Source organism: Phocoena sinus, chromosome 2 (genome assembly GCF_008692025.1).
Source record: "Phocoena sinus isolate mPhoSin1 chromosome 2, mPhoSin1.pri, whole genome shotgun sequence".
Lineage (NCBI taxonomy): Eukaryota > Metazoa > Chordata > Mammalia > Artiodactyla > Phocoenidae > Phocoena > Phocoena sinus.
The window spans coordinates 64721290-64749109 of record NC_045764.1 but is presented as its reverse complement, the minus strand read 5'-3'; the positions used below and the strand labels follow the sequence as shown (position 1 = coordinate 64749109).

The window sequence follows — 27820 nt, the reverse complement described above, 5'->3', positions numbered from 1 at the left end:
CCCTAATCTCAAATTGCTATGCCAAGACCAAAATATATTTGCTTATATCTGATTAAATATTTCTGTTTTTTGCCAACTAAACCTTACAATATAGTCCCCAAGATTCATTACCACAAACAAAAGTCTTTCAAGGTTTATTTCTCATATATATTATTTCTTGTAATTTCTCTCCATTTTAATATAGCAGATTTGTTCCATAGATGACTAGAATTCAGCAGGTTAAAAAAATTAGGATATTCTAAAAACATTGAAATACTATGCATTCATTAAAATAATAATTTTAAAATAATGACATGCAAAAGTGTTAGTATAATATTAAGGAAGCAGTATACAAAGCTATTTCATATAAAATGCTCTACATTTTGTATATCTATCTATATCTATATATATATCTTTAGGAGAAAAGATTTTACATGGTTTTGGTTTTTTTCCAAATTTTGTTTTTATACTTTTCCAAATTTCCTCACAGATTATGTATTACTTTTATAAGCAGAAAAAAAGGAAGGCAGAAAGGAACAGATATGGAGAAGAATGCTGATTTCATCTCATGGCCACACTTAAGATTTTTTGTTGCATAATTATGGAGTGAGGTGAGGTTTTCAAAACAAATTTTTTTTAATGCATGGACACTGATTCGGCCAGAATAGGTGCTAAACTGGATCTCTCTCGAGGCCCCTGCTATGTCAAAGGTTAATCTTTGTGCTGCCAAAATAATAGGAAGTACAGGGCACCTCAGGGCTGAGAGTGGAGCATTGAGGAGGGGCATTTAGGTATTTTGAGAGTAGTGGTCTTTATCACCTGGCATGGAAGTATTTCAGAATTTTAACTAAGGCAGTTAGTTATACGAAGTGTATATCAGCCCTGCATGTACATCTCAATCTCTTTAATGGCTACATTTAATTTCATTGACTGGATTAATCTTAATTTATTTAATGAGTCCCTTATTGATGGTCATTTAGATAGTTTGCCATTTTTTGACATATTATATTTGTGAACATGGGCCAGTATATCACAGTGTGACTTTGGAGAAGTCATCTTTCTCCTTAGAATTATGAATCCTTTCTTAATATTAGCAAGGAATTGTGAAGTTCACATTAGAAATCTGTAGTTTTAAGGGGATATTGAAGTTTACCTCAATGGTCTCAAACCTTGACTTTGCATTAGAATCACCTATAGAACTATTTGGAATTATTCATCTGTGACCTAGAGATTCTGATTTAGATCTGGATGGGTTCTAAGTATTTGTATTTTTCAATAAGCTGCTCCACAAATGATTCTGTTGCCCAGCCAGTATTAGCAGCTACTGAAATATAGAAGAATTAATATTTTAAAAGAGGACACGATTGTACGATTTGTCAATGTCTAACGTATTATAAGAAGCATTGGCGAAGATGTGGAGCTACTGAAGCTCTCATACCTGCTAGTGGGAGTGTAAATAGGTAAAATCATTTTGTAAAACTCTGGCAGTATCTATTAAGTTGAACTTAATAGGATACTTCATACTCAGCAGTTCTACTCCTAGGTTTATACTCCACAGAAAAGCTTAATATTCTCAGTGTCACTATTTATAATAACACCAGACTGCAAACAAGTGTCCACTAATAGAATAGAGGAAATAAATTGAATGCTATTTTTATATAATGGAATACTATCCAGCGATGTGAAATCATCATACTACAGCTACATACAATGTGGATGAATCTCAAAAAAACAAAACATGTAGCAAGAGAAGCCAGATTCAAACAAATGCATATATACAATTTTATCTAAAACAGGCAAATCTGTATCTATAGTGTTAGAATTGGGAGAGTGGTTACCTTTGGGAGGTGTAATGACTGTAAGGGTACACAAAGGGAGGCATCAGGGTGTGGGTAATATTTTGAGCTGGGTACTACTTACATGGGTATGTTCAGTTTGTGCAGAATCATCAAGTTGTGTACTTGTGATTTGTAGTCTTTCTATGTATTACATGTTGATAAAAAGTTCAAAAATATTGTAAAACCATCATTAGGAGGAAGTTCCTCCAAATAACAAAGTTTTTTCATGATAGAATAATAGCTGTCCTTCCATTAACTGTAAAAGAGGAATTTGGTCTGCAGTGGTGTGCTGAGGCCAGCTTGTACTGGCTCACTAGACCAATTTAGGTGCATCTCCTCACGTCAGCAACATCATCTTCATAGCTTAAAACTGGCCATGTTGGAAATATTTACACCATGGAATTGGCAAATGCTACATCAGGTTGTTGTTTTCTCAGAGAGCTGCTTACCTACTCAGTACTGAGTTTACATCTCGTTGTATGTGGGGATATTATTTAACCTGCTTTATAGCTCATGGCATTAGTAAACAATATAAAGGTCTAAAGTGGCTAAAATGATCGTGCCTTTTAGAATTATCATATTTGAGACTGCAAAGAATCTTTTTTTCCTTCTGTAATTCACATATCAATCCAGTAAGAGGAAATACGTCATTAAGAACTTCCTTTGTCATTTTAAATTTGGTTGCAGTGTCACAAATTAGCATTACAAGAACATTATGAGGTCCTGAAATCTACCCTCAGTAATCAGAGTCATTGTGAATCACCTGAGACTGAAGCTATGTTGTTTTTTTTTCCATCTTACTGCTAGAAAATGGTCATTGTAGCCTGGAGATAGCTAACAGAATTGTCATCTGCAATTGAGACACTCAACTCTGTGCTGGTGTCTTCTGTCAGCCAGATGCATACAGACATAATAGATATTCTCTTTATTGAATCGTTGTCATGGCATTGTTGTGACAAAAGATACGTAAAGAGACAGTTTAACATTTTTCTCTATTCTGTTCAGCTCTTTAGGTCTCTGTGCTCTCCTTTTCACTTTCTTTTTGATTCTATCTATATCCACAGTCTTCTCTTTATTTCTCTCTGTTGTCACTTTAGCTTCTCAAATATTAAAATCTCTTAAATATTGTGATGAATGGGTTAAACTACTAATAGTTTCCCCAGGGGAAATTTGGAGTTCTTTTTCATGCAGTGTGAAAATTTTTTTCCAGCATATTTTTGCTTTGTTACAAAAACGTAGTGACTTATTATTAGAAGGTATCTTGAGATTCTTTAGGACCATTCATTTCTAACAACCCCCTACTACCATCATGTACTAAAAAGAATTCTAGTGACTAACATTAATTAACATGTATCAAACACAGATGGTTACTTGTTATGGAGCACCAAAAGAAACAGGAAAGTGAAAGAAAATGTATATGGAGAAAAAATATATATATGTATATATCTATACATATATATCGGGTTGGGCAAAAAGTTCGTTTGGCCAACCCAATACATATATATATATATATATATATATATATATATATATATATATATGAAAAACTGCATGTTAGTTTTGCTTACTATAATGCTAAAACTGATTATGGGGCTCAACGGTTGTTAGCCTATTCCATTTTTAATAAAGTTCCCCATCATCTTTTCACCTAAGTATTTTAGTAGTTACTGATGATTGTTGTCTGAATCCATTACTTCTTTGGGGGTTACAAATGGTGATATTCTATCATTCTTCATTTTTTAAGCTATGTTTCTTCTATAAAGAAAACTTTTACTAGCTTTTTGGTTTGTGCAAGGAAAATAGGGTAAGTGCTTGATTCCCTTTATCTCCATCCACTGACTTTGACTTTTTTACTTTAATTAAACAATTTTTTTTGATCTCTAGAAGTTCTGTGCCTTTTCAGATCTTTTTGGAGTTTACTCACATTTTTAAACCTGTTTTTATTTCTTGGAATATATTATAATTTTTATATTCTGTTTGATGATCCCATTATATGAAGAAGTCATAGCCAGTTTGACAGTGTCACCTGTTGTTTCTGCTGGCAGTTAGAGTGTTTTATTTCCTTTTGAACTGTGAACCATTTATTTATCTTGGTACCCATCTTTGGGAATTCTTGGGGTCTTGTATAAAGGTAGGTTTCTCCATGGATGAGTTTCATTTGTTTCTGTCAGATGCCTATGGACATAAGAAGCCTTCGACCTCTTCAAAATATCGATTCTCCTCTTGAAACATTTTAGACCATGCATTTAGTGTGGATTCAGGTTGCAAATTGTGGTTTGTGGTTACAAGTAACCAGGGAAGAATTTTCCTTTAGTTCTTAGCCCCAGGTTTTGAGATAGGCAATATTCCTGGGGTAGTAGGTAGAAAAGTTTATAACTCACCCTATATTGAGACCCTAGCCCTTGCGGTCGCAGGGTTATGGACAGGTCTCCAGTAGACTCTTCAACTTGGGTGGCCCCTGGGATTTGTCTTCTGTCCTCCAGCTTTGAAGATCATGTAAACCAGAGCTCAGGCTCATTGGGTTCAATAAGTACCCTCACAACAAAAAGGTCAGTTTCAACATTCTGCTTGCCTCTCTGGCTTCCCACCTTTACTTTTTTTTTTGGCTTGCGTACTTCTTTTTTTTTTTTTTCCCCGGTACACGGGCCTCTCACTGCTGTGGCCTCTCCCGTTGCAGAGCACAGGCTCCGGACGCGCAGGCCCAGCGGCCATGGCTCATGGGCCCAGCCACTCTGCGGCATGTGGGGTCTTCCCGGACCGGGGCACGAACCCGTGTCCCCTGCATCGGCAGGCGGACTCCCAACCACTGCACCACCAGGGAAGCCCTTTTTTTTTTTTTTTTTTTAACAGGTTATGGATGCATTTGAGAAGATTTTTAAAATATATTTTATGCATTTTTAGTTGTTTTTAGCAAGAGCCTCAGTCCACAAACTTAGTTCATTTTATCAGAAATACAAACACTCTTTTCTTTAACAGTGCTTCATTCTTTAAGACTTAGATATTATCTTATTGATCTTTCTAGTTATTTTGTTTATTAATTGTGTATATTTCAGTCCTTGTGAACACACTTGATTTATTCTACTGTTCCATTTCATTTTAGCCTGCTAGACACATAGTAACTATTCAGTAAAATTCTTACTTATCAGTATAAAATAAGTGAGCTTTTCATTAAGATTATTCCAGAGTACTTGATACTTCATTGGTATGAAAGAGTAAAACCCCTTTTACTAGCGTACCTATCTTACTTTTGGGGAGAACTTTCTAATTGGAGAAATTTGACTGGTATTTGGGAATTCTTAGTTAAATATCTATGTGGTATACATGCATCTATGGGAATTTTATATTTTCTCAGTATTTTATTAAGTAAGCATAAAATGGACTGATATAGTTCATTTTCCTTTTGAGATGAAAGTTTTGATCAGTAGGGACAGATTGTTCCTCTATAGGTTCTTTAGCAGATAGGAAGCAGATGTGGCATTGGGAGGAGACCGCTAGGGGAAGAACAAATGTATGAGTAATCTGGAAAACGATTAAAGTCAAATTATGAGTTAAATGTCAGCCTTTGGACCAAAACTTTTCCATTCTCGGTACTTTGAAGAGACAAGCAACTGAGTGTTCTTAATAAAGGAGAGACTGTTCTTAAAAGCCAGTACCACCCCACTATACTTAGTGTTGTATTTACAAGTGTTTTTGTTTTTTAACAATCTGATTTAGACTTTCTTAGGTTAGGTAGGATATAACCCTTCATTAGCCTGTATTTGTACTTAAGGAGTCTGGTTTTATTTGATTAGAGAATGTCTTTAACATCATATGCACTTTGTGCATTTCTAGGAATGTCTGGCATGTTTACTGGTCAAATGCCTTGCAGATGGAAATGGAATTTTGTGAGGAATCTTCTGGATCAAATACGAATCTATTTTTACTTTAATAAAACTATTCAAAGCATAAAGACTTCAGTCTGGGTGTAAATGCTAGCTGCTGATCTGGGAAGGGTTGCCAGGAAAGTACCTGCTAAGGATTGAAATGATTTTCCCATTCCTGGGGACTTTTTTTTTGGTTGTGCTTGAATTACAGACATAAACTAGATGAGCATCAACAGGTCTTCTAGATCTCTGAAGTGCTTCATGATGACTACATTCAGTAGGCACAATGTTTTCTCCTGTATTCACTAATGTGCTTTATAGTATTTGAATTCAGTGAAGATACTGTTTAGTTTTGTGTTTAACAGCACCCATTTAGAAATTATTAGACTAATTCCATTCTCCAGAGGAATACTTGAGAGGTAGAGCTGGGGACAGTTATAATCATTTCAGTTTAAAATTATACCTGCAATAAGAAATAAATCATAGACTCTCTGCAGTCCAGCTTGTAAATAAATAATAAATAACAATAAAATTAGAATATATCTACAATGAATGAAGTTTTCCAGCTTCTCTGTGCTTCTGGACATATTTTTCCACTTTTCAGTGCATCTACCTAATTAGTGACAGATATCAGGTCATAGTGGTCTTATCCGGTCATAGCTTACAGTTTAATTCTGTTCAGATATGCTGGGCCATTGAAGAAAAATGGTCTTCAACATAGAAGAGCTATATTGCCTCTGCTTCTCACATTAGTTAATATCTTAATGTTGAAATTAAGTTATCCCATCCTGTGGTGGTTGGAGGAAAACGTAATGAAAGCCTTTTGGAAACATGTGCTAATAGCCACTGGCCACCAGTGTTAGCATAGTGTTCCTCGTAAAGGAGAGCTGATAGAGGAAAAGGTGATCTGTCAAACCTGTAGTTTTTAATACTTTAAGTTTCTTTGTAAATCAGTTTATTGAGATATAATTTACATGTAATAAGATGCACCCATTTTATGTGTAAAGTTCAGTGAATCTTGACAAACTATACACCCTTGTAATCACCACCTCAATCATTAACCCGAGAGAGAAACCTGAAGTTTTTTCCAGATTCCTCTCTTCCTCCCACCCAAATAATTACTAATCTCTGTTCATACTACACTCTGAATTTCTGTAGAACCTATTCCCTCCTCTTTACTCTCATAGCTACTACCTTAGATATGCTTGACCCTTACTTTTTTCACCTCTATTACTTACTGCAATCTGCTTTATAACTGGTTTTTTACTCTTTAACTCTTTTTTTTCCTTTATACCTTCCGTAAGGTTACTAAGTTGTGATTATTCTAATCACATTAGCCCCCTACCTTGCTTAAAATCCCTTGATGACCCTTCACAGTTCCCATTCTCAGTCATCAGTTTCTAAGTAAGAGATTGGCTCATAGTGGCAACTGCCTTGATGACTTAATCAGTTATGAAATATGCATGGAGAAGCAGATTTGTGAAGGGAAGGTGATGAGTTAGTTCACTTAACAATGTGGAGGAGTAAAAGTTTGCCTTGTGTTTCAGTTTTAAAGTTATCAGAAGCATTTTATTTGATTCTAGCTTTACATAAAAAACTATGAGGGAAGGAGAAAAGCGTCTTTCAAACGTTCATCTAAAACACCATAAACTGTTCTGGGATATTTTATATTGATGAAAAAAAGAATTTTATCAATGCTAGGTAGGAAAAATTGCAATGTTTGTTCTCGTTTATTTATACTCAAAGCGATTATTAAGTCTAAATTCATGAACACTCATTTTATTTGCATATACTAGCCTTTTAAAAAGTGCCTTCCCTAATTCTCAACCACGTCTCAAAAACCATAATGTGTTTCTGAATTATGAGATTTACCTTTTAGATTGGTAAAGGTAAACTCTGAGGTAAAATAATTGATAGCAGAGTATCTCTACCTTGAATGGGAGGAAAACAGAAGAAATACTCAAATATGACAATAAAAAAACATAATGAACTTTATTCTTGCTACAGATATCATCTCAACCTTAATTGTCAAGCATATAGGTTATTTTCTATACCATAAATATTCTATATCCTCTAGTTTTTCTTAACACAGAAAGATATTTAGTATAGTTCCTAAATATAAATAAAGTAGTCCTAAAGTACTTTTAGGCCTGTTTACATTAGTTATTTGAATAGTCATTAAAGAGAGTGATTCTAATTTAAATGAGTTTTATCACTCTGCTCTGGGGTATTATTTAGAAAAGTGATTATTCCCTTCTTTAAAAAATGAAAGTCCTCAAAAATTAAAAATAAAACTACCATGTAATCCAGCAGTTCTTCTTCTGGGTATTTATCTGGAGAAAATGAAAACAGTAACTAAAAAAGATACAGGCACCCCCATGTTCATTGCAGCATTATTTATAGTAGCCAAGATATGGAAACAACCTAAGTGTCCATTGATGGATAAATGGATAAAGAGAATGTGATACACACACACACACACACACACACACACACACACACACACACATACACACACACAATGGAGTATTATTCAGCCATAAGAAAGAATGAGATCTTGCCATTTGCAACTGCATGGATGGACCTTGAGGGCATTATGCTAAGTGAAATAAGTCAGAGAAAGACAAATACCGTATGATCTCACTTATATGTGAAATCTAAAATAAATAAAATGAAATACCAAGCTCATATATATATAAAACAGATTAGGTAAGGGGTGGGTTAAATGGGTGAAGCGTGTCAAAAGTACAAACTTCCACTTATAGAATAAATAAGTCATGGGGATGTAATGTACAGCGTGTCAACTATAGTTAATACTGTATTTCATATTTGAAGATTGCTAAGAGAATAGATCTTAAAAGTTCTCATCACAAGAAAAAAATATTCTGTAACTATGTATGGTAATGGATGTTAACTGACTTAATCACGGTGAACATTTTGCAGTATATACCTATATTGAATCATGTGTATACCTGAAATTAATACAGTGTTGTATGTCACCTGTACCTCAATAAGAAAATGAAAGTCCTGATCAAAATCCCAGCAAGCAGATATTGACAAATGGATTCTAAAGTTTATATGGAAAAGCTAAGACCTAGAATAGCAACATGATACTGAAGGAGAACAAAGTTGGAGGACTGACACTAACCTATTTCAAGACTCACTATAAAGGTACAATAATCAGGGCAGCATGGTATTGGTGAAAGAATGGACACATATATCAATGGAGAAGAATAGAGGGTCCCAAAATAGACCCACACAAATATAGTCAAGCGATCTTTGACAAAGGAGCAAAGGCAATTCAACAGAGAAAGAATAGTCTTTTCAATAAATGGCGCTGTAACAATTGGATATTCATGTAAAATTGAATCTAGGCATAGACCTTATACCTGTTGCAAAATTAACTCAAAGTGGATCGTACCTAAATACAAGACACAAGACTATGAAACTTTTAGAAGAAAACTTAAGAGAAAATCTAGGCAGTGTTGGGTTTAGCAGGTTTTTAGATACAACACCAAAAGCATGATCCATGAAAAAGAAAATTGATAAGTTGGACATAGTTAAAATAAAAAACTTCTGCCTTGTGAAGGACGCAATTAAGAAAATGAAAAGGCAAGTCAGACTGGGAGAAATATTTGCAAAACATATATCTCATAAAAGACATATTCGTGATATGACAAAAAAACCCTTAAAACTCAACAATAAGGAAACAAAGAATCCAATTTAAAATGGGCCCAAGAGGGCTTCCCTGTTGGCACCAGTGGCTGAGAGTCTGCCTGCCGATGCAGTGGACACGGGTTCGTGCCCCGGTCCGGGAGGATCCCACATGCCACGGAGTGGCCGGGCCCGTGAGCCATGGCCGCTGAGCCTGCTCGTCCGGAGCCTGTGCTCCGCAACGGGAGAGGCCACAACAGTGAGAGGCCCACGTACCGCAAAAAAAAAAAAAAAAAAAAAAAAGGGCCCAAGAGCTGAAAATTCAGAGAAGATATACCAGTGGCAAATATGCATATGAAAAAATGCTCAACATCTTTGTCATTTGGGAGTTGCCTATTAAAACAATGAGACCACTACAGACCTATTGGAATGACTCAAATTTAAAAAAAAACTGACAAATATGAACTGCTGATAAGAATGTAGAGCCAGTAGGAATGCAAGATGGCACAGCCACTTTGGAAGACAGTTTGGTGGTTTCTTAGAAAGCTAAAACATAGTCTTACTGTACAATCCAGCAATTGTACTACTGAGTGCAATTCAATACCTAATTGAGATGAAAATTTATGTTCACACAGAAACCTGCATATGAATATTTAAGCCGCTTTATTCATATCACTGAAAACCAGAAGCAACCAAGATGTCTTCAATAGGTGAATGGACAAACAAACTGTGGTACATATAGACAATGGAATATTATTACTCAGTGATTTTTTTAAAAATAGAAGCTATGAAGCCACGGAAAGATACAGATGAACCTTAATTGCATACTGCTAAGTGAAAGAAGTCAATCTGAAAAGGCTACAAATTATGATTCCAACTATATGAAATTCTGGAAAAAACAAAACTATATAGACAGTGAAAAGATCAGTGGCTGCCAGAGATTCAGGGAGAGAGGAGGATGGTTAAATAGGGGATTTTTTAGGGCAATGGAACTATTTTGTATGATACTTTCTTGGTGGATACATGACATGATGCATTTGTCAAAACCCATAGTACTTTACAGCACAAAGAGTGAACTTTAATGTATGCATATTAGAAAAATAATTTAGTAGGTTGGAGGATCCCAGGAAGAAATGCATATAGACTGTGACAGGAGATTGTAACTGTATTTCAATTGTATGGAACAACCTTCTTGAAGGTATGAGCAGGGAAGAGTGGGAGGGGAAGGTGCTGACCTAAGTAACTTTGGAAATGAGTCTGTAAGACTAGATGCAAAAGGAATTACACATTATCATTATGCTTTTGTTAATAAAGTTATTTCCCATGGGGGTACAAATTGAAAATTCTGATACCACTATACATATATTCTGGAATTAATAATTAACTAAATGGATGAGAGATGGTGGGAGCCAGATTTCTCCTTGTTGGAGTAGGAATTTACAGATAAGTAAGGGAAGGAGGCTAGAATGATCCCTTTGGTAATAGATTAGAGTTGGAGACATCAGTTTGAATTCACGGTTAGCTTAATGTAGACACAGATGGTTTCATAGAGAAATATCGATATACGTATACGCACAGGTTGGTATACACACATATATTTCCTTGCTCTGTCATCAGAGGGCCTAAAAGAAATGACACCTAGTAGTAAATAGTACACCTAGCCACTAGATCTTTGTTTCTAATGCCATTCCCCAATAAAGGGAATCATGGCTTCTTGAAGAAATGGCTGATTCTAGGACTGGGGTAGGAAATATATGAGTCTAGAGAATCTTAAAATGCTAGAAAGTAAGGAAGTGCTTACAGAAACAAAAAATCCATGTTAATAGGGGTATGTCAAATGGACATAGGAGCCAACTGAAAGAGGTCCAATGGCCAAAGCTGGAAGAATTTGAACAATAAAATAAGTAAACTAGTACTGGATTATAACCCAAAGAATGAAATGAAATGTCCATGAATCAAAACTGATATAAATAAATACACAGGGAAAAGACAAACTCCCTGGGAAGAAGAATTCCAAATAAATTATGTAGATACTGTGCCCTCAATGAGAGGAAACTGAACTTCCACTCCTTAAGTATGGGCTGCACATAATGACCACCTTCCAAAGAATTCAGTATGGAAAGAAGGGGAGGGAAGAGTAACTTTACATTGGAAACCTGCCAAACACTGTTTCAGTTAGGTGATCAAGGTCAACTTCAACAGTGATAAGTCATATTAGTTAATAGTATGTACCATAACCCTAATCTTATCATGAAAAAAAATATCAGACAAATTTCAGTAGAGGGGCAGCCTACAGAATAACTGATCAGTACTCCCCAAAACTGTCAAGATTATCAAAAATAAGGAAGGTCTAAGAAAATGTCACAGCCAAGAGGAGCCTAAGGAGACATCACAGCTAAATGTAATGTGGTATCCTGGATGGGATCTTGGAACAGAAAAAGGACATTGTGTAAAAACTAAGAAATCTGGATAAAATATTGACTTGAGTTAGTAAGAATATATCAATATTAGTTCATTAATTATAAAAAAATGTACTACACTAATACAAGATGTTAATAATAGGGGAAACTTGGTGTGGAGCATGTGGGAAGTCTGTACTATCTTCTCAATTTTACTGTAAATCTAAAACTGTTCTAAAAAATAGTGTGTATGAACCAAAACAAAGTACTATTTGAAGGTCTCACAGTAATGCAGTGGTTTCTGTCTTGCCTGCAGTTTTGAGAGTGTTTGCTGCCTTGCTGATGCTACTTCTCTCTCAGACATCACTTTTGATGGCAATCCAATAGCTCAAGAGTCATGGTACAAGCACACTGTCCTTCAGAATATGACGCAGCTGCGCCAGCTGGACACGAAGAGGGTCACGGTGAGTGAGAACTCTTCTGCACTGCTCACCATACTGGGTTAGAACACTGGGGTGCATAGTCTTTGCTTGAAATGCTTCTTACTTTTAATGAACTATGGATTATCATGACGATATACTTCATAATTATAATGACAAGTTCTTTACCTCCTATCCGTATTCCCAATTTCGTTGAATTAAATTCCCAGCCTTCTTTTAAAACTAGTCATCATGCTTGTTTTTCATTCTTGCTTCATATCCAGCTAATAATTTACTTTGAAATAAATGAATAAGGATTTCGTTGATAAGTTATATAGTGTAATGGTTAAGAACATGGGTGCTGGAGCTAGACTGCTTGAGTCTGCATCCTGGCTTGACCATTTTCTAGTCATATGACCTTCGACAATTTACTTAACCTTTCTATCTAATTTTCCTCAAGGTAAAATGGGGATCATAATTATATTATGTCATAGGGTTGTTGTCGAGATAAAATGAAGCATTAAACCTTAGAACAGTGTGAGGCTCCCAGGAAGCATAATATGGAGCTATTATTATTATTGTTTTATTATTATTATTATTACTGTTACTATTGATGATATACCTCTCAAAGTAGCTGTCTCTTTTTTTATTCATTGTGTCTCCATGGTAGACATTTTCTACACTTAGAAGTTTCGATATGGCTCCTGATCTAAGTGAAATGCCACATGTAATAATACCCCTCCTTTTAGGTGTACAATACACATGAGCATACTTTAGGCTCCAAGAAGTCCTGTAATAAAGAAACTTGCCTTAATTTGTTTCATTGCATCCCAAATTTATTTGAACATTTTATTATCTCAGAAAATATCTGTTAATGATCTCATTTTGATAATCTCTGACCTAGAAAAATATCCTAAACCTCCACTGTTTTCTTACTTCTAGACTCTGCTAATTTTGATGTGGATTCTTTTTTTTTTTTTTTTTGCCACACCTCACGGCTTGTGGGATCTTAGCTCCCTGACCAGGACTGAGCTTGTACCCTCGGCAGTGAAAGCTCGGAGTCCTAACTACTGCCAGGGAATTCTCTGATATGGATTCTGAGTGATCAGCTAGGTTTATTCAATTGCCAGTTGACTCATTGCCTGTGCACTGGTTTCACACTGTGGGCCATTCACATTTCTACCTCAGCAATATTATGGACATCTAAGGTGGCTAACAGGCAAAGTGTTGGTCAGGTTGTAAACACCAGCAGTCTTCTGGGGTTCTACCTCTCTCTGTTCCAGCGTAGAGGAAAGGTTCTTTGTCCTCTCAGTTTGTTTGGATCTATACTGGCAACTCTGTCTTGTACTTTTACCCTTATTTCCAGGTCTATCTTTTTTTTTTTTTTTTTTTTTTTTTTTTATGAGTTACGCGGGCCTCTCACTGTTGTGGCCCCTCCCGTTGCGGAGGACAGGCTCCGGACGCGCAGGCTCAGCGGCCATGGCTCACGGGCCCAGCCGCTCCGCGGCACGTGGGATCCTCCCAGACCGGGGCACGAACCCGTGTCCCCTGCATCGGCAGGCGGACTCTCAACCACTGCGCCACCAGGGAAGCCCCCAGGTCTTTCTTAATTAAGCATCTTTGGTACTTCTAATTGATCTTCCTGATGAGGTTGCAGGGAACAGGGTGAGAAAAGAAGCTAACCAGTTAAGTAAATTAGTAATTATATAGTATGTTCCTCATGTGAATTTATGCCAGTCTTGTCTACTCAACTAATGTACATAGTCCTTGAGAGCAGAAGCCATTCTTTGTCTTCCTTGCCTGATACATGCAGATGTTCTATACATGTTTATTTCCTTTCCTTCTCTATCTCACACGATGCTGAGAATGTAGTAATGTTCAGTAAAGCCTTGTTGGTTGAGTAAAGTTTACCTACTTACATGCCTTAAATAAAGGAGAACAATACTGTCTATAATTACTGTCCTTGTACCTTCCCTAGGATGTGTTTGCTTGGTAAGGAAATGAGGAAAATCACCTGGGATGGGAACAGGGCCAGCTCTTCTGCTAATACAGAGCAGTAATCCTTGCACATCTTCTCTTCCACTGTTTAATTTTAGAAATTAAAAAAGAATTTAATGGAAATAATCTCAAAGTTACAGAAAAGTTATAAGTACAGGACAAAGGACTTTTGTTCCAGAACCATTTGAGAGTAAGCTGCTGACTCAATTCCCCAACCACCCTGAACACTTCAGTATGTATTTCTTGCGAGCAAAGACATTCTCTCGTGTAAACACAGTATAACCAACAAAATCAGGAAATAAACATTGAATAATTGCTAGTGTCTAATCCTCACACCACATTCAAATTTTACCAGTTATATTAATAATGTTCTGTGGGGAAAATGATCCAGTTTGGAATTATACGTTGCACAGAGGTACATTTTATTGTCATGTCTCTATTCTCACCATTTTCCAGGAACAGTTCCCTAGTCTTTCCTTGACTTTCATGACTTTGACATTTATGAAGATTATAGGTCAGTTATTCTGTAGAATGACCCTTAATTCAGGTTTTTTTTTTTTACGGTACGCGGGCCTCTCACTGTTGTGGCCTCTCCCATTACGGAGCACAGGCTCCGGACGTGCAGGCTCAGCGGCCATGGCTCACGGGCCCAGCCACTCCGCGGCATGTGGGATCTTCCTGGACCGGGGCACGAACCTGTGTCCCCTGCATCAGCAGGCGGACTCTCAACCACTGCACCACCAGGGAAGCCCGTGACTGTTAATTATTTGTTACAGATTTCTGGCATAAATATCACAAGTGATTTTGCTTCCTCTCACTGCATCCTATCAAGTGATACGTAATTTATATTTATCTTTTTATTGATGTTGTTCACTTTAACATGTTGTCTGCCAGGCTTCTGCACGTGAAGTTATTCTTGTTCCCTTTTCTTTTGGTGTTCTGAGACTCAATTCCCAACGGGGTGGAGGCAGGGTTCCCCATAGCTCCAACGAGAAATTCTCAGAACACCATCTCAGTGTCTAAGAATTCAATTCAATTCTGACACTGTCTACCTGGGAGATAGCACCAGATTCCACAGGTTGAGGACTCAGTCCTGTAGGACTACACACACACCCTTCTCCACCACACCCCCACCACCAGAGGCCAGTAACAAGTCCAGGTTGTTAACTGTACTTCTAACCCCCTGGCTATAAATCAGAGGTTCCCACAACCCCCCGCCTCAGGTTCGATTAATTTGCAAGAGCAGCTTACAGAACTCAGAGAAACATTTTACTTACTAGGCCACCAGTTTATTGTAAAAGGATATAACTCAGGAACAGCCAGATGGAAAAGAGGGCAAGGTATGTGGGAAGGGACATGGAGCTTCTAAGCACACCACTCTCCCCAAATCTCTAGGTTTCACCAATCCCGAAGCTCTCTGAACCTGTCCCTTTGGAGTTTTTATGGAGGCTTCATTACATAGTCATGATTGATTATATCATCGGTCATTGGCATTTTCTTTTTTTTTATATAAATTTATTTATTTTATTTATTTATTTTTGGCTGCGTTGGGTCTTTGTTGCTGTGCGCGGGCTTTCTCTAGTTGTGGCGAGCAGGGGCTACTCTTCATTGCGGTGCATGGGCTTCTCAATGCGGCAGCTTCTCTTGTTGTGGAGCACGGGCTCTAGGCACGCGGGCTTCAGTAGTTGTGGCACGTGGGCTCAGTAGTTGTGGCTCACGGGCTCTAGAGCACAGGCTCAGTAGTTGTGGCACACGGGCTTAGTTGCTCCGTGGCATGTGGGATCTTCCCAGACCAGGGCTCGAACCCATATCCTCTACATTGGTAGGCGGATTCTTAACCACTGCGCCACCAGGGAAGCCCAGCCATTGGCAGTCCATTCAACCTCCAGCTCCTCTTCTCTCCCTGGAGGTCTGGGAATGGGATGGAAAGTTCCAACCCTCTAATTGCCTGGTTGGTTCTCCTTCCTGGCAGCCAGCCTCCATCCTTAGATGGGGTCCAAAGTCACCTCATTAACAAAACAAAAGACACCTTTATCACTCTCCACACTTAGGAAATTCCTAGGGTTTTGGGAGCTGTGAACCAGAAACTGCGATGAAGACCAAATATATATTTCTTATAATAATCACAATATCACACCTTTGTAATTCCATACCTCATAAAAATTTCAATTTATTAACTTACTCATATCGGTATAGACTCATGGTGTTCTGTCTCACCTTTTGTTTATACCTTTTTTAGTAACTTTAGTTTGGAAAGAATGTACCTTTTAAAAGACTTTATTAATTTGCCAACATGGGCTAGTGTTGACAAACACTAGCCTATGAGCGGGCCACCTGTTTTTATAAATAAAGTTGTGTTAGAACACAGTCATATCCATACATTTATATATTATTTATATCTGCTTTGATGCTACAGTGGCAGAATTGAACAGTTGTTAAAGAAACTATATGACCTACAATCCTAAAATATTTACCACCTGGCTGGCAAATTTTGCTGATACCTGTTCTATAACTATTTTCTCTTTAAAGATATCTTTTGATTAAGTTTTATGTAATTTACCATATGGACATTCTAGCTGGGGTGGATTACACAAATATTTAATGAACTTCTATGCACTGGGGCTGTGGTTCCCCAAACGGCATGCCAAGGATACTGCAGTGAACTCAGAGGGGCACTGTGGAATATTTATAATTTTCAAGCAAAACACAATGATACTTTATATCTGTGAGACACTGAGAAAATTACTAGCTTAAGGTAGTTTACCATTTCAACATTAGGTCGCAGTATATTTCTCTCTATGGCATTATATCCTGGCAAAGCTGACCTTTCAGTGGTTGTGATAAAAACAAATACCATGCCAAAATCAGTATAGAGCAGGAAATGAAGGTGACAGTGTCCAATCTAATTCTGATGTTTGAGAACTTGTGTAATGCCTTACAGACACACACATTTCATTAGTAAGTAATTGTGGTTATTCAAGAATGGTATTTTTTCTTTAATTTAAAAGTATTATTTTTTCAAATGGCTACTAAGTTGCTAGAACATGAATACTTATTAAGTTGTTTACTAACTACTTAGTAAACAGAGCTGTAATATATTTCTTTTGATCTAAAGTCACCATGAAAAAATTCCTGACACATTCTTAGGCACCTTGAACTGAAGTTTCTGCACTGGGGTATGTATTAGACTCTAGAGGTGACAAGATCAGAATCATAATTCAGACCCTCAAGTTACTTATAGTCAAGTACAGAGGCAGGCATGCAGCCAGATTATAATGCAGAATGACAAGCTAGTTAGATGAGCTCGATCAATAGATATGTATGTGTTTATACACACACACACACACACACACACACACACACACACACACACACGGCACGATGATATCAAAGAGCAAAGCCCACCTATGTCTACTGGAGAAACAGGAAAAGTTCCAAAGGAGAAAATACTTGACTTGAGACTTGAAGAGGGGCAAAGAAAGAGGAGGATGTATCAGTGGAAAGTGTTCCAGAGAGAGAGAAGGCGTGCAAAATGCAGACGGGTGTGAGAATACAGCAACTGATAGCAGTTCAACATGGCTGAGCACTGAGTGTACATGGGGGAGAAGAGCAAGAGGAAAAGGATGTATGACCAGCAAGGGCTGGGTCATGAAGGGCATTTTATGCCATAGGAAAGAGTTTCGATTTTTGTGTTGAACATAGGAAATCCTTAAAGAGTTTTAAGATACTTAAATTGGATTAGTCTATTGAAAAGTTTATCTGAGTAGCAGCCCAGAGGATGAATTGTGGAGGATAGGATGGGTGATAAAGTGAGAAGCAGGGAGGTTAGTCAGGGTAAGAGCTTCTGGGGGTCTGATTCAGAGGAATGGCAAGAGATAATGTGATATCAAAAGATAATGTGACTTCCTGGCCTCAATTCCTATTTAGCTTTTGTTATCTCTGTTAAGAAGAATGGCTTTTAGTCAGTAAAGAGAAGAAATAAATATTAATAAAGTGAAAGTAAAGCCTAGGATAGGTGAATAAAAAGTTTGAGTCCAGACCCATTTAGATCAGGGGCTGGCAAACTTTATCTGTAAAGGGCCTGTTAGTAAATATTTTAGGGTTTTGGGGCTATAGAGTCTCTGTTGAAAACTATTCAACTCTCTCATTGTGATGTGAAAGCAGGCATGGCCAATACATAAATGAGTGAGCATGGATCTGTTCCAATAAAACTTTATTTACAAAAAAAAGGTGGCATACTGGATTTGGCCTGTGGGGTAGAATTTGCCAATCTTCGATCTAGAGCAATGGATAAGTGTAGTGAATAAATTGCTGGGCCTTTGAAAGTTATATCTGGGAAGCAGTATAGGACAGTAGAGTAGCTGGAAGATAAGATGAACTCATCTGTCTTTTCATCATGGAAAGAAAAAATATTGTGACAGTAAACTTAAATGTAGATTATGAAAGAAATCTAAATTGGATTATTAGAAGATGGGTTGTGAGTACTTAAGGAATTGATCAGCAGGAGGCAGCATTTGTTCACAGAAAACAATTTGTGCCCTACAAAATTAGGTTACTATTTTAGATATTATAAACAGACCCTCTCAGAAGAGTGCTATAGAGAGACAGTGTTTTGTTATTTAAGCAAAACATTGGACAGAGTCTTTTTTGATAGCGTGTTGAGTAAGTTGTATGACAGCATGGTTAAGTGGATTTGTGATTCAGGTATACCTACGGAACAGAAAGTAATGGATTAACGCCAGCCTGCAGAGAAATCTGTACTGGCGTGCTATGAGGCTTTTTCCTCAAGCTTATTCTCTTCAACATTTTTGAATGTTGACTAGTTGAGAACATTTATATTATTCTGATAAAAATATGTAAATGACAAACTGGAAAAGTTAGAGATCCTGATGTACTGGTTGATCAAATCAGAATCCAAAAGTAGCTCAATAATCTAAAACAAGGTTTGGCAAACTACAGTCTGTGGGCCAAATCCATCCCACAGCCTGTTTTTTTCTTTTTACAGCTCTCAAGCTATGAATGGTTTTTATATTTGTGAAGCATTGTGAAAAAAGAAAAAGAATATGCAATAGGGATTTTATATGGATCACAAAGCTTAAAATATTTACCATCTGGCCCTTTACAGGAAAAGTTTGCCAACTTCTAGTCTATAAATATAAGCAGAATTTAGCAAGATAAAAAATAGAGAAATAGAAAATTCTGGACTTTACTTCACAACAACAAACATAACAATTCTCAGCCAAATGCAGGGTTTTGGGAAATGAGGCTTAGCATATTTGAAAAAGACTTGCATTGGAATTGATAAGTTCAAATTGAGCTAATTATGAAATATGATTGTTAGAAGTTAATATGGTTTTAAACAATATTCATTTATAGAAATAGGATTCAGAAAAATGGACAATAGTTCCCTTTTTTTCTTTAATGGTCAAATTACACCTGAACTATTAGTTTTAGAAGGGTGATCACAAACTGGAAGTATTTCCAGAGAACCTGGCACAATTCGTTGACAAAGGAGAAGATATTACAGTAGCCTTCAAATATTTTTACAACTGTCCAGAAAAGGAGAGAATAGACACATTTGGAGGGGCTAGAAGAAGGACCATTGTATAGAAAATTCTGCCTCCCAGAATTTTTTATTTCCAAGGCAGTATTTTGTGAATGCAGGTGCTATTCTCACAGTTCTGAAATGGACACAGTGTCTAAAGTTTTCACCTCAAACTCACATTTAGTTGGCTTCGTATGAACTTGTTTACAATTTGCCTCCAAAAAATGCAGTAGCCTATCTGAGATAGAGGTGAGTTTCCTGTCGTGGTAGCCATTACTAAGGCTCACCTATGCCTTCTGGTTCTCCTCCTCTTTTTAACAGATGGAAAGATGATATTTCCCTTTCCCTTGGAGTAAACGTGGTCATGCAGCTTGCTTTGGCCAATGAAATGTGAGCAGAAGTAATGTACATAATTTTCAGACAGAAGCATTTAAAAGCTAAAGTGAGATTTTCCATGCTTTTCTCCCATGCAGTGGTCATTGTGGAATCATACATTGAGTCGACCATGCCATCAGGTCATAGTACCCAGGAATACTTAGCCACTACATGGAGAACAGTTGCAGTGTTCTTTGCATGATCAAGAAATAAAATTTTCTTATTGTAAGCTAGTGTGAGTTTTAAAGTTGTTATGACAGTATAACCTAGCCTGTTCTGGCTCCCCTCCCCACCAAAGTATAATATAGCTATTATCCATGGGCCAGTAGAAGTCAGGCAACATGGCTTCTAGTCTTCATTCTGACATTAACAATGACCCTGGGAAATCAGTTTTCTCTGTAAAAAAGAAAAAAAGATTGAATGAAAAATATGGGCCATTCTGTTCTAGACAAAACTGTAATTTGAGATCTGTTTTAATATTTAGTGTAGTCAAGGAAAACAATGTTTTGTATAACTATTCTAAAGTATATGTGAGGTTAAAACCTCACATTGCCATTGTTTTTAAAATTCCACATGATAAATTGCTGCCTATATTAGGACTGCTATTATTTATTTGCAGCAAAATGTCTTCTCATGTAATATATGCATTGTTTTTGAGCCTCAATAAGCCGCTAACAATATATTCTAAGTTATTAAACACTATTAAATCACTGCACTTCCTAATTAATTAGAAATCATTTCAATATTGGGTCTCCACAACAAACTGAAGTAAGGGAAAAAGTGTATGTATATTTTTAGTCCCAGATCCGTTTCTTTTGTTACGTAGAGGATATGGCTTTTGTGCCAGAAGTTGGACTAGCATCATGAAGATGCCAGAATTTTACAATTTTTTTCCTTCTTACCAACAGATTTGTAGCTTATCTTTACAATTAGAGGTTTATTTTTGTTTCTATGTTTAGCTACTCTATAATTATTTGGGCTGAAATATAGTCATCAGATATATAAGTTTTTAAAAACACTCAATATTTGAATTGATTTGGCATATATCCAGTTTTCCTAGGTTTAGCTTTCCTTTTAAAGTCATACTGCCTTTAATAGAAGCTCAAATTGTTTTTGAAAATCTGATGAAATCATCTCTTAAGTATGTGTAGTACGTGATCCATACAGTTTCTAGTACTGTTTAGAACTGCTCTTTGAGTAACCAATCTGTTTCTAGTTCACATTCAGTACATGAGTCAACAATTGAATATCAATATATTTTGTTCTTTTAAAAAGTTTTTTTCTGAAACAGGTTATACTTAATAGGTACTAAATCAGCATTGACTGAGCAAAAGAGTTTAATATGCTTATTAATCCAGCTATTTTATAAAGCTAGTAATCAAGGTTCTGAATTTCATTTTTAGTTTATTTTTCCTCGTTACCTCTATTCAGCCTTTAAATATTAATAACTATTTTCCAAATTGTAAAATATATTTTATTTATTTAAAATCTTCATTGCAGTATAATTACTTTACAATGGTGTGTTAGTTTCTGCTTTATAATAAAGTGAATCAGCTATACATATACATATATCCCCATATCTCCTCCCTCTTGCATCTCCCTCCCACCGTCCCTATCCCACCCCTCTAGGTGGTCACGAAGCACCTAGCTGATCTCCCTGTGCTATGTGGCTGCTTCCCACTAGCTATCTGTTTTACATTTGGTAGTATTTATAAGTCTATGCCACTCTCTCACTTTGTCCCAGCGTACCCTTCCCCCTCCCCATTTCCTCAAGTCCATTCTCTACATCTGCATGTTTATTCCTGTCCTGCCCCTAGGTTCTTTAGAACCTTTTATTTTTTTTTTACATTCCATATATATGTGTTAGCATACGATACTGGTTTTTCTCTTTCTGACTTACTTCACTCTGTATGACAGACTCTAGGTCCATCCACCTAACTACAAATAACTCAATTTCGTTTCATTTTATGGCTGAGTAATATTCTTGTATATATGTGCCACATCTTCTTCATCCATTCAGCTGTCGAAGGACACTTAGGTTGCTTCCATATCCTGGCTGTTGTAACTAGAGCTGCAATGAACATTGTAGTACATGACTCTTTTTGAATTATGGTTTTCTCAGGGTATATGCCCAGTAGTGGGATTGCTGGGTCGTATGGTAGTTCCATTTTCAGTTTTTTAAGGAACCTCCATACTATTCTCCATAGTGGCTGTATCAATTTACATTCCCACCAAGAGTGCAAGAGGGTTCCCTTTTCTTCGTACCCTCTCCAGCATTTATTGTTTGTAGATTTTTTGATGATGGCCATTCTGACTGGTGTGAAGTGATACCTCATTGTAGTTTTGATTTGTATTTCTCTAATGATTAGTGATGTTGAGCACCCTTTCATATGTTTGTTGGAAATCTGTATGTCTTCTTTGGAGAAATGTCTATTTAGGTCTTCTGCCCATTTTTGGATTGGGTTGTTTGTTCTTTTTGATATTGAGCTGCTTGTAAATTTTGGAGATTAGTCCTTTGTCAGTTGCTTCATTTGCAAATATTTTCTCCCATTCTGAGGGTTATTTTTTCGTCTTGCTTATGGTTTCCTTTGCTGTGCAAAAGCTTTTAACTTTCATTAGGCCCCATTTGTCTATTTTTGCTTTTATTTCCATTTCTCTAGGAGGTGGGTCAAAAAGGATCTTACTGAGATTTATGTCATACAGTGTTCTGCCTATGTTTTCCTCTAAGAGTTTTACAGTGTCTGGCCTTACATTTAGGTCTTTAATCCATTTTGAGTTTATTTTTGTGTATGGTGTTAGGGAGTGTTCTAATTTCATTCTTTTACATGTAGCTGTCCAGTTTTCCCAGCACCACTTATTGAAGAGGCTATCTTTTCTCCATTGTATATTCTTGCCTCCTTTATCAACGATAAGGTGACCATATGTACGTGGGTTTATCTCTGGGCTTTCTATCCTGTTCCATTGATCTATATTTCTGTTTTTGTGCCAGTACCATACTGTCTTGATTACTGTAGCTTTGTAGTATAGTCTGAAGTCAGGGAGCCTGATTCCTTCAGCTCCGTTTTTCTTTCTCAAGAATGCTTTGGCTTTTTGGGTCTTTTGTGTTTCCATACAAATTGTGCACTTTCTTCTTCTAGTTCTGTGAGAAATGCCACTGGTAGTTTGATAGGGATGGTATTGAATCTGTGGATTGCTTTGGGTAGTATAGTCATTTTCACAATGTTGATTCTTCCAATCCAAGAACATGGTATATCTCTCCATCTATTTGTATCATCTTTAATTTCTTTCATCAGTGTCTTATAGTTTTCGGCATAATAGGTCTCTTGTCTCCCTAGGTAGAGGTTTATTCCTAGGTATTTTATTCTTTTTGTTGCAATGGTAAATGGGAGTGTTTTCTTAATTTCACTTTCAGATTTTTCATCATTAGTGTATAGGAATGCAAGAGATTTCTGTGCATTACTTTTGTATCCTGCTACTTTACCAGATTCATTGATTAGCTCTAGTAGTTTTCTGGTAGCATCTTTAGGATTCTCTATGTATACTGTCATGTCATCTGCTAACAGTGACAACTTTACTTCTTCTTTTCCGATTTGGATTCCTTTTATTTATTTTTCTTCTCTGATTGCTGTGGCTCAAACTACCATAACTGTGTTGAATAATAGTGCTGAGACTGGACAGCCTTGTTTGTTCCTGATCTTAGTGGAAATGGTTTCAGTTTTTCACCATTGAGGACGATGTTGGCTGTGGGTTTGTCCCACGTGGCCTTTATTATGTTGAGGTAAGTTCCCTCTATGCCTACTTTCTTCAGAATTTCTATCATAAATGGGTGTTGAATTTTGTCGAAAGCTTTCTCTGCATCTAATGAGATCATCATACAGTTTTTCTCCTTCAATTTGTTAATATGGTGTATCACATTGATCGATATGCATATATTGAAGAATCCTTGCATTCCTGGGATAAACCCCACTTGATCATGGTGTATGATCCTTTTAATGTGCTGTTGGATTCTCTTTGATAGTATTTTGTTGAGGATTTTGCATCTATGTTCATCAGTGATATTGGCCTGTAGTTTTCTTTCTTTGTGACATCTTTATCTGGTTTTGGTATCAAGGTGATGGTGGCCTCGTAGAATGAATTTGAGAGTGTTTCTCCCTCTGCTATAGTTTGGAAGAGTTTGAGAAGCATAGGTGTTAGCTCTTCTCTAAATGTTTGATAGAATTCACCTGTGAAGCCATCTGGCCCTGGGCTTTTGTTTGTTGGAAGATTACTAATCACAGTCTCAATTTCAGTGCTTGTGATTGGTCGGTTTATATTTTCTCTTTCTTCCTGGTTCAGTCTCAGAAGGTTGTACTTCTCTGAGAATTTGTCCATTTCTTCCAGGTTGTCCACTTTATTAGCATATAGTTGCTTGTAGTAATCTCTCATGATCCTTTGTTTTTCTGCAGTGTCTGTTGTTACTTCTCCTTTTTATTTCTAATTCTATTGATTTGAGTCTTCTCCCTTTTTTTCCTGTTGAGTCTGGCTAATGCTCTATCAATTTTGTTTATCTTCTCAAAGAACAAGCTTTTAGTTTTATTGATCTTTAATATTGTATCCTTCATTTCTTTTTCATTTATTTCTGATCTGATCTTTATGATTTCCTTCCTTCTGCTAACTTTGGGGTTATTTTGCTCTCCTTTGTCTAATTGCTTTCGGTGTAAGATTAAGTTGTTTATTTGAGGTGTTTCTTGTTTCCTGAGGTAGGATTGTATTGCTATAAACTTCCCTCTTAGAACTGCTTTTGCTGCATCCCATAGGTTTTGGGTCGTCATGTTTTCATTGTCATTTGTTTCCAGATATTTTTTGATTTCCTCTTTGATTTCTTCAGTGATCTCTTGGTTATTTAGTAGTATATTGTTTAGCCTCCATGTTTTTGTACTTTTTACAGATTTTTTCCTGTAATTGGTACCTAGTTGCATAGTGTTGTGGTCAGAATAGATACTTGATACAATTTCAATTTTCTTAAATTTACTAAGGCTTGATTTGTGACCCAAGATATGATCTATCCTGGAGAATGATCCATGAGCACTTGAGAAGAAAGTGTATTCTGTTGTTTTTGGATGGAATGTCCTATAAATATTGATTCAGTACATCTTGTTTAATGTGTCATTTAAAGCATGTGTTTCCTTATTTATTTTCATTTTGGATGATCTGTCCATTGGTGAAAGTGTAGTGTTAAAGTCCCCTGCTATGGTTGTGTTACTGTCGACTTCCCCTTTTATGGCTGTCAGCATTTGCCTTACATATTGAGGTGCTCTATGTTGAATGCATAAACATTTAAAATTGTTATATCTTCTTCTTGGATTGATCCCTTGATCATTATGTAGTGTTCTTCTTTGTCTTTTGTAATAGTCTTTATTTTAAAGTCTATTTTGTCTGATATGAGATTTGCTGCTTCAGCTATCTTTTCATTTCCACTTGCATGGAATATCTTTTTCTATCCCCTCACTTTCAGTCTGTATGTGTCGCTAGGTCTGAAGTGGGTCGCTTGTAGACAGCATATATACGGGTCTTGTTTCTGTATCCATTCAGCCAGTCTATGTCTTGGTGGGAGCATTTAATCCATTTACATTTAAGGTAATTATCAATATGTATGTTCCTATTCCCATTTTCTTAATTGTTTTGGGTTTGTTATTGCAGGTCTTTTCCTTCTCTTGTGTTTCCTGTGTAGAGAAGTTCCTTTAGCATTTGTTGTAAAGCTGCTTTAGTGGTGCTGAATTCTCTTAGCTTTGCTTGTCTGTAAAGCTTTTAATTTTCTGCCGAATCTAAATGAGATTCTTGCTGGGTAGAGGCATCTTGGTTGTAGGTTTTTCTCTTTCATCAAATATGTCCTGCCACGCCCTTCTGGCTTGCAGAATTTCTACTGAAAGATCAGCTGTTAACCTTATGGGGATCCCCTTGTATGTTATTTGTTGTTTTTCCCTTTCTGCTTTTAATATTTTTTCTTTGCATTTAATTTTTCATAGTTTGATTAATATGTGTCTTGGTGTGTTTCTCCCTGGATTTATCCTGTATGGGACTCTCTGCACTGCCTGGACTTGATTGACTATTTCCTTTCCCATAATTAGGGAAGTTTTCGACTCTAATCTCTTCAATTATTTTCTCAGTCCCTTTCTTTTTCTCCTCTTCTTCTGGGACCTCTATAATTCATATGTTGGTGTGTTTAATGTTGTCCCAGAGGTCTCTGAGAATCTCCTCAGTTCTTTTCATCCTTTTTTCTTTATTCTGCTCTGCGGTAATTTCCAGTATTTTATCATCCAGGTCACTTATCTGTTCTTCTGCCTCAGTTATTCTGCTATTGATCCCTTCTAGAGAATTTTTAATTTCATTTATTGTGTTGTTCATCATTGTTTGTTTGCTCTTTAGTTCTTATAGGTCCTTGTTACACGTTTCTTGTATTTTCTCCATTCTATTTCCAAGATTTTGGATATCTTTACTATTATTACTCTGAACTCTTTTTCAGGTAGACTGCCTATTTCCTCTTCATTTGTTTGGTCTGGTGGGTTTTTACCTTGCTTCTTCATCTGCTGTGTGTTTCTCTGTCTTCTCCTTTTGCTTAACTTATTGTGTTTGGGGTCTCCTTTTTGCAGGCTGCATGTTCATAGTTCCTGTTGTTTTTGGTGTCTACCCCCAGTGGCTATGGTTGGTTCAGTGGTTTGTGTCGGTTTCCTGGTGGAGGAGACTAGTGCCTGTGTTCTGGTGGTTGAGGCTGGATTTTGTCTTTCTGGTGAGCAGGACCATGTCCAGTGCTGTGTTTTGGGGTGTCTGTGACTTTATTTTGATTTTAGGCAGCCCCTGTGCTAATGGGTGGGGTTGTGTTCCTGTTTTGCCAGTTATTTGGCACAGGGTGTCCAGCACTGTAACTCGCTGGTCGTTGAGTGGAGCTGGGTCTTAGCGTTGAGATGGAGATCTCTGGGAGAGCATTCTCCATTTGATATTTTGTGGAGTCAGGAGGTCTCTGGTGGACCAATGACCTGAACTCGGCTCTCCCACCTCAGAGGCACAGGCCTGACACCCGGCTGGAGCACCAAAAACCCTGTCAGCCACACAGCTCAGAAAAGAAGGGAGAAAATAAGAAAGAAAAAATAACAAAGTTATTAAAATAAAAAATTACTATTAAAAATAAAAGAAAAATTAAAAAGTAATGCAAAAGAGCAAAAAAAAAAAAGAAAGAAAGAAAGAAGAGAGCAACCAAACCAAAAAACAAATCCACCAGTGATAACAAGCACTAAAAAGTATGCTAATAAAAAAAGAAGGAAAAAAAAAAAAAAGGACAGATAGAATCCTAGGACAAATGGTAAAAGGAGAGCTATACAGACAAAATCACACAAAGAAGTATACACATACACACTCATAAAAAGAGAAAAAGCAAAAAAAAAATATATGTATATGTATATTAAAAAAAGAGGAAGAGAGCAACCAAATCAATAAACAAATATACCAATGATTATAAACTCTATATACTAAACTAAGAAAAACATAAAACCAAAAACAAATTAGATACAGAAGGCAAACCCCAAGTCTACAGTTGCTCCCAACGTCCACCCCCTCAATTATAGGATGATTTGTTGTCTATTCAGGTATTCCACAGATTCAGGGTACATCAAGTTGATTGTGGAGATTTAATCTGTTGCTCCTGAGGCTGTTGGGAGAAATTTCCCTTTCTCTTCTTTGTTTTCACAGCTCCTGGGGTTCAGCTTTGGTTTTGACC

General features: G+C 36.7%; 1 protein-coding gene across 2 annotated transcripts in view; it reads left to right on the top strand.

The window, feature by feature from the left end:
* Window positions 1-27820, top strand: part of LRRC49 (leucine rich repeat containing 49) — a 127891-nt gene that overhangs the window by 55274 nt on the left and 44797 nt on the right. For both annotated transcript variants that reach the window (XM_032624009.1, XM_032624011.1), the window contains one exon: window positions 12050-12197. In XM_032624009.1, coding sequence (XP_032479900.1) covers window positions 12050-12197 — 148 coding nt within the window. The remainder of the gene's footprint in view (window positions 1-12049; window positions 12198-27820) is intronic.